General features: G+C 46.1%; 1 protein-coding gene across 1 annotated transcript; it reads left to right on the top strand.

Annotated features, from left to right (window-relative positions):
- The first annotated feature begins 474 nt into the window (after positions 1-474).
- PENK (proenkephalin) lies at positions 475-5326 on the top strand. Its single transcript, XM_059477608.1, is given in 4 exon segments — positions 475-696; positions 698-843; positions 1335-1476; positions 4344-5326. Coding segments are annotated over 4 exon segments (1176 nt in total). The 3' UTR covers positions 5010-5326.
- Positions 5327-8425: the final 3099 nt, after the last annotated feature.

Below are 8425 nucleotides of genomic sequence, written 5' to 3'. Positions count from 1 at the left end.
ATTCTGCTTCCCCCAAACGGTTTTACACCTGGGGCTCAGGGAGAGAGGCAGAAGACGTGCAGCAAGAACTCTCAGCACAGCAGCTTGGAGGTTTGGCGGAGTAGCAGAGAGGGAGGAAACAGAGAAGGAAAAAAGAATTAAAAACAAGCAAAAAACAAACAAACAAAAATAAAACACCACAAAAAAACCCCAAAATTCCCAAACTCAGTCCCACTCTCCGCGTTGTGCGAGGCTCTTTGGGGAGCGTGCTCCGCTGCCCGGGGAATGGGGTTAGCTCCGAGGGGCTGCCGCAGCCCCGGGGCGCCTTTCCCGGTCCCTCACGCCCACCCCCGCATGACTCACGGGCTGTCTCATTCCCCGCCCGCCCCCGGCTAAACTTCCCCCGGTAACTTTGGCGGGGCCGGTTCGGCGCTGCCCCTCCCCGGTGGCAGGGGCACACACACCCCCTCATCCCGGGCCCCGCTGGAGTCACGGATGGCGGGGCGGTGGTGCCGGGGGGGATGTCGTAGCGGCCGCGTCAGCGGGAGCCCGACGGCGATTGGGGGAGGCCGCCCTGTCCCCGCGGTCCCCAATTATAAAGTGCCGCCGCCGCCGCCCGCACACGCTCTGCAGCGGCGCGCCCGGCCCCGGCAGCGGGCTCGGCTCGGCGCCCCCCGAGCCGCCCTCGCTGGAGCTGCCAGCAGGCCCGGCTCGGCTCGGCTCGGCTCTGCCCTGCCTGCCTCCCCCGGGGCTTCTCCGTAGGCTGCTCGGTCTCGCTATAAAGATCAGTGGCTCCGACGCCGAGGCTTCAGCAAGGCGCAGCTCCTTTCTCTCAGCAACTCCCGGGAGCCCCGAGGGCAGCGTGTGTGAGTGAGGAGCTGCTCTGCCCGCGGCCGGGACCGGGAAGGGCCGGGGCGGCTCTGCCGGGGCTGGTGCCGGTGTTGGGGAGGCTGCTCGGGGCATCCCGGTGGGAAACCCATCCCGGGAGGGGCCGGGATCCCGTCCGTGCCGCTTCGCGGTCCCTTCTCCCCCTGCGGTGCCGGCTTTGGCAGACAGGGAGGGATAAAGTGTTTGGGGACGAGCACTGTCACCAAACGGGGTCTTCTGGGCGCTTCATCCTCCGGGTGCGCTCCCGATCCGGACGCAGGTCAGTTGCCTTGCAGCTGCCAAGCGCCCGCTTGGTTAAAGCTCCCGCTTACCTCGCAAGCGCCATCACGCCCGCTCTAAAAAGCGTGAGTTTAGCGGAGTTGGTTTGAGCCCTTTCACGCCGCCTTCTCCTTCTCCGAGGCTGGGGGAGGCCGTGCCGGGGTGGGAGCGGGAGGAGGCGGCTGCCGGCTGACCTCTCCTTCTCGCAGCCCCATGGCGTTGCTCCTGAGACTCGGCTGCTCGCTGCTGGCCCTCAGCACCTGCCTGCTCCCGAGGGCCCGCGCCGACTGCGGCCGCGACTGCGCCGCCTGCGCCTACCACCTGGGACCCCGCGCCGGCATCCACCCCCTGGTAAGCGGCACCGGGGCCGGGAGTGCCTCCGAGCCCTGGATCCCCGCGGCCGGGCCGCTTCCCCGCTAACTTTGGAGGGAGGAAAGGGGGAGCGGGGAAAAACAGCGAAATAAGAAAAATAAATAGTGGGGGAAGTGACCGGGGTCGCTTGGAAGACGCTTTTTCTGAAGAGGGGAGAGAGGGAGAAGTGGGTTCAGGGGCGCTGGGCAGAGGGCGAGGAGCGAGCGGAGAGCACTGATAGAAACCCAGAGCGCCCCGAGGAGCCCCGGTCCCTCCCGTCCCTCCCGCTGCCCGACGGCGAGAGGCGGCCTGCGGGGACGGGGACAAGCGACACCGCCGAGCAGCCCCGCGGGCAGCCAGGAAAAGGCCGAATGAAAACGTAAGGAGGAAGAGAAATCCGACCGGAGAGGGCATCTCTGCAAGGGACGGAGGGGACGCTGCCCCTCCAGGGCATTCCAGCACCGACAGGACGGGGGGAAGGCGAGCGGAACGGGAGGGAGGGTCCCGACCCTTGTCCGCTGGCTCCATGGTAAGATGAGTTCTCTCCGGGCAGGACGGCTGTCGAGCTGAAAAGATCTGCCTGAAATCTCACTAAAAAAAAAAGTGTGTTTAACGCCGATTTGAGTAGCAGTACCTTCGCTGTTCCTCCTCTCCGCCCGGTGCTGCACAGCGTTAGGAATATACCTGTGGAAGATGCTGGCTTCTTAGACAAACTGTGCTAAGTCCAGAATGAGGGAGACTGGGGATGGGGGTTATCTGTAATTCTTATGATGTTGAAATAATTTTAAAGAATAGTCATAGAGGCAATTCAACTTGAAATCTAAAGATTGGGCTTCAGTGCAAGTCTGGGGTCCCTCTTCCCTTCCTGAAGAAGGTGGGAACTCTGGCTGCCAAGTACTTTGCCAGTGGCATCGGTTGTTCCTGACCTCAAACACACACACATTGAGGCATTGTGCTCTCGGCACATCTAAATGATCTTAAAAATTTGTTCCTCTCATGTCACTGGTTACTTGGGATCATGCAAAAGGAAGGGCTGGGCTCACTAGCCTTACACAGAATTAGGAACCACTGAGTACTTCTACTTACTCCAAAAGCTCAAGAGCTCTTTACCATAGCAGGCTCAAAAGGGCAATATTATTTGGACAGCTGGCCAAACAGTTCCTTCTACTTTTTTCTTTTTTTTTTTTTTTTTCTCTCTGCTTACATTAGTTTTCAATCAAACTTTAGTTTTAATATCAACTAGGGTAAAAAAAGTGGTAGTTTGCCCTTATGGAGGGAGGGTTTTTCAGAGTATATATTCTGCATGTCTATTTTGACAGTCTCTCTTGCACACCTTCAGTAGTCATTAAAGAATCAATGTTCTGTTCTGTAAGAATGTTTATTAACTAAACAGGTAAAGAAGCAATGTAGCATATCTTGTATTTGTCAAACATGTACAAACAATTCTTGGAAACTATTGTTTCTAGGTATTAGTATTTTATTATCCTGGATTTGTTAGATGCCAGACATTTCATGCTGTACCTGGTCACTTACATTTATGAAGTATGTTCATCTGACAATAGGAGGTTATTAAAACTAATTGAGGAAGAGAGAGACCTATTCTTTCTTTGATTTAGAGCAATTCAGACTGAAGCTGAAATCTTACTCTCCCTACAGCATGACTATAATATATAGTAATCAGCATGTAGTGGCAGTTAAATTATTGTATTACAAAATATATAAATCCCTTTAATTTTCTTGTGATCATACCAAAAAAGTCATATTTAAATTTCTTAGAGTGAAGTGAGGCTGAAGAGACAGACTTTGCAGTGGACAATAAGCTATCAGACAGTGCTGTGCTGGAGTTTAATTTCACATTTTAAAATATGTTAGGATCCTTAGAACATATCATCTATAGTCAGAATGAGTGTTTCTCTTATTGAAAATATTGATGATTTTTCTTTACCCATTGTGGTATGAAAACCACAGGCAAGAAAAAAGAACACTGGAATCACCTTATTTTACAACTTAAGGGTATGGCTGCACAAAAAGTAAATTCCCCTGACACAAGAGAGATAAGAGTAGCTAATATTCATGTTATTATCATCACAAGACAGGTTATGAGATATGGATAAGGTACTGAAAGCTTTTTTCATGTTGTAGCCTGACAATTTTTCAATACAGTCAGAAACAACACAGCATAGGATTTTTTTTCTGTCTCTTTGATGATCACTGCTTTCCAGCTAGCAAAACTAGAACTTTGATCCTACCCTAAGAGAGCCTGTATTTCTGCATTTCTATTGGTACATGTTGGAATGATCTATTCCAACATGTACAACGAGAAACAAATGGCAACACACAGCCTTTAAAGCTATTCAGTGTATTGAAGATCCTGAACAGTGCAGCACAGCTGGCTTCTTTGCAATGACCATGCTGTTCAGCTTTTCTAAAGTTTCTGAATTATACTTTCAATTATGAAGATTGAATACATTTCTACACTTGCATTATGAAGCAAACAACAATTGGTTTTTAGCTTCCCAGTAGTAAATTTTAAAAAATAAATCATAACTCTCACAAGTGTAAGGCAGATACAGGAACTGTACTTTTGGCTTCCTTTGAAACAGAAGCATAATGGCAACCTTAACATAGAGGATCCACAATTCATATTATCTTGTAGTGGAGACTACCTGGTTCTTCAGAGAGGGATATGAAGAACTTCAAACCACACAGGTACCAAACCAGCTGTTCCCAAAGAGCATTTCTTCCAAGCCACTCACAGAGAGGCTCGCTCATGCTCTTTTATAACAATCTTATAAATCTAAGATAAGGTCGTAGCGAGGTGATAGTTACTATCAAATAATTCTCAGCGAACCACATCCATTTTTCAGGCATGTACACTAGAATGCGAAGGAAAACTGCCTTCTGCCAAAGCCTGGGAGACCTGCAAGGAGCTCTTGCAACTGGCAAAGCTGGATCTTTCTGAGGATGGCAACATTGCTCCAGGAGACAAGAAAGAGCTGGACGAGAACCATTTGCTTGCGAAGAAGTACGGAGGCTTCATGAAAAGATACGGGGGTTTCATGAAGAAAATGGATGAGCTCTATCGGGCAGAGCCAGAGGATGAAGCTAATGGAGGAGAAATCCTGGCTAAGAGGTATGGAGGGTTTATGAAGAAAGACTCGGATGATGATGCCCTTGCCAACTCCTCTGACCTCCTGAAGGAGCTTCTGGGAACAGGGGATAACCCCGAAGCGGCGCACTACCGAGACGTAAATGAAAACGACGGCGATGTCAGCAAAAGATACGGAGGGTTCATGAGAAGCACAAAGCGCAGCCCTGAGTTGGAAGACGAGGCCAAAGAGCTGCAAAAGAGATATGGTGGCTTCATGAGAAGAGTGGGCAGGCCAGAGTGGTGGCTGGATTACCAGAAACGATATGGTGGGTTCCTTAAGCGCTTTGCCGACTCCATTCTCCCTTCAGAAGAAGATGGGGAAACTTATTCCAAAGAAGTCCCAGAGATGGAAAAGAGATACGGTGGTTTTATGAGATTTTAATACCTTTCCCTTTATCCCTTTTGTCCTAAATGAGAAAGACTGCCTTATTTGTCATAACTTATTGTAACGTGTTGCTTGTACTGTACAGTTTTTTACTGTCCTTGGTTAATGATGCAAACTGCGATTTGTTGTTTCAGGTTCTGTGTTCTTTCAAGTCAAATAACTACTTTTTGGTTTAGTCAAGTTTCAGTCTGTATTGTAATTTCCATGCTAGAACTATTTTGATTACTGTATTCGTTTTCTTTAAAGAGGAACTACATCTACAGTAGAGTTGCTTAACTGTACATACAATAAATTCTTCATCCTAACTGCAAAAATTCTGAAGTGCTATTTTTTCTGTCATTTAATCAAATATCATCTCAATTTTTCTTTAAGCCATCAGAGCAATGCCAACCTTTTTTTCCGCAATTACAGAATTTGTAGTGCACACACAACAGTTCAAATATACTTTTGTCTTTAGTTTTCTGTTTCTTAGAACACTAAAATAATAAATTATTTTAATCAGTTAACAGAATAAATATTTAAAGCCTAAATTTATAATTCACAGTGTTAAACAATTGACATTAAAAAAATAAAAAATCCTAAGTGTGTTAGACTTTAAGCCCTAAAATAATTTCTCCAGTGTACAACACAGTTAAATGCTTGATTAGTTACATCTTTGATATACATCCACTATAGGGTTGTATACTTGGCCTTTAAAATAATAAACACTAATTTAAGAAGTGGTAAGATATTTATGCAAAATAAACATGACTTAAAATTGCATAGAAATACTCAATTTTGCAGAGCACCTGACAAATGTTTTTCCATGGAATAGTTTTGTCTTTCATTCCTCACTTTGGCACAACTGAAGTATAGGAAAGTGCTGGTCAGACTTCTGTGTTTCAAACAAAGGCAGTATAAGTAAATCTGAGAACAAACAGAAAAGCCAACGCTAACACTGTAGTTCCTTTGCAATTTACACAGGTAGCACTTACATCAAAGGCCATATCCCATTCCAGTGTACAACTCCTCCCAAAATCCTGACTGTCCTCCTCTATTCCTAGTCTGTGAGCAGTTTTCCCCCAGCTATTACTATTAGTTACTTGTCACTTCCCACCTAAACTCACGTGATGAAAATTGCCTTGGCCATGGCACTGCCAAAACCCTCCGTGACTCTGCTTTCAATATCTGTATCTCAGTTTTGCACAGTACTAGCTATTTACAAAAAGGGAAAATAATGGTTGGACTTTTCTTTAATTTCAAGGCAATGGGATTGTCTAGGTTCTCATGGTTTGTAGAAAATTATGATGTGTTTCAAAATGCACTTGAAGGCCTCATCACATACAACTAGTTATGATGATTTTAGGCTTTGCCCTTAGAGGATGGTATAGGTAGTCTGAAGTGGTCAAAAATCCTGCTGAAGGCTGGCTAAAGTGTAAGGCATTCCTTTTCCTTCAATTAAAATCATAGCACCTATTTTCCTCTTCCTGCTGTACAGAACTGATAATACAACAATTTTAAATCCAGAAAATACAGGTGCCTGGAGAAGTTCCACGGCCTCTTCAGGATTCAGTTGTGTTCCCTATCACCTTACTATAGAGTTCTTCAAGATGCCACCAGCCACAGGAAGAGTCTTCCCATTCTTTCCTCTGTTGCACCTGCCCATAGTGGCTGGAGAACAATGCATCACCTGAGTGGTTTCATCCACAAGAACCTTGGGCTGTGTGCACTAGGGCTGCTCTGGAGCACAAACCCACACATGGGATGCAGCCATCAGCAACAGGTTTTGTAGAAGCGAAGGGAGACGACCCATCCTCTGATCAGCATCAAACTCCGATTTATTGATCCACCATGCACATTTTATAACAGTGTTAAGTAAGCTCATACATATTGCAAAACCCGAGCTCATCATAGGTTACAGATTACACATTAATCCCTCCTTTTGTTTTCAATACCTGTGGTTTGTTTTTGAAACCAAGATTTATTTTCTCACCCTGTTATGAAAGTTCTCAAGGCCTCCATGTTTGTCAACTTTTGCTTTTCCCATACCAGCCAAGGACAGAATGTTTATCTGTTATGAAAAAACAGCCTGAGAACTTTGTTGTTTACAGAAACAGGCTGTGAAAATTTGCTCCTCACAGCTGCCTTTTACTTTTCCATCAGCTGTATATGATTATGGCATGTCTGAATGAAACTCTATAAGCCATTTCTGAGCAAAATTCTCCAACAAGGTTTGATTTAAATGTACACTCCAGGAAGAAATAAATGACATCCTTATTATTTCACTTCAACATTTAGACATTTCTTTTCCCTAAAATGTTACTCACCTGTAATTTAGCCAAAGAACCCTTGCTGGCCTTCAAACTAAAACAAGCATTGCTGTACCTGTTGATGCAAACAGCTGACCAGCTGTTTTTCCCCATCCTTCACAGTTAACAAAACCTTGGTAATTTAAAAACAAATAAAACTCCCAGACCTCAAGAGATCTAGTATGTATACTGAAAAATGAAGAGGTTTGATCAACTAAACCTTTAAATTTGTATCAATATGACACCTTTGCCACCATCTTTGTCAACTTTTGAGCCCTAAAATCAAGAGCCAGACAAGGTTAGGTAATAAAATGTTATGATTCAAATGAAGATCCCTCCAGGTGCACAACATGCTGAAATGCACGCCAAAAATGTGCCAAAGATGCACACGTGATATAGGGCATGTAGAGTTTTATAAGTTTAGCAAATTAGCATAGACAAGACTGACAAGACTCCCCAGTTAGAAACACAAATGAAGAATTCCCCTTCTTGGTTCAACCTCTTCTAAAGCCACCTTCCTTGGTAAGGTGGGAAAGTGTCTTGGGAAGGTTTCTTGGTCTTGATTCCCATACGAAGCAAGATTAGAACAGGCCCTCAGGATTCTCATGTCTAATAGGAAAAGTTCTGAAGTAAATGTATAACTATATAAGAACAGTCTGCAGAACTACAAATATATATGAACAATATGTATAAAAGGAACAATCATTTTGGCATCATCTTCCATGGCATACTCCTGCAAAAGCTGGCAGCCCACATCTTGGGCCGGTGCACCCTTCGCTGCGTTAAGAACTGTCTGGTTGGCCGGGCCCAGAGAGTGGTGGTGCTGCATCCAGTTGGCATCTGGTCACTCGTGGTGTCCCCCAGGGATCAGTGCTGGGGCCAGTCCTGTTTAATGTCTTCACTGATGGTCTGGATGAGGGGATTGAATCAGCAAATTCATGGACAACACCGAGTTGGGTGCAAGTGTCAATCTGCTGGAGGGTAGGAGGGCTCTGCAAAGGGACCTGGACAGGCTGGATAGATGGACAGAATCCAACAATGTGAGGTTTAACAAGTCCAGGTGCCGGGTTCTGTGCTTTAGCCACAACACCCTGCAGTGCCACAGGCTAGGGCAGAGTGGCTGGA

This window comes from Ammospiza nelsoni, chromosome 1, assembly GCF_027579445.1.
Source record: "Ammospiza nelsoni isolate bAmmNel1 chromosome 1, bAmmNel1.pri, whole genome shotgun sequence".
NCBI lineage: Eukaryota > Metazoa > Chordata > Aves > Passeriformes > Passerellidae > Ammospiza > Ammospiza nelsoni.
The sequence above is the reverse complement of the archived record's forward strand: the minus strand, read 5'-3'. Positions and strand labels throughout refer to the sequence as shown.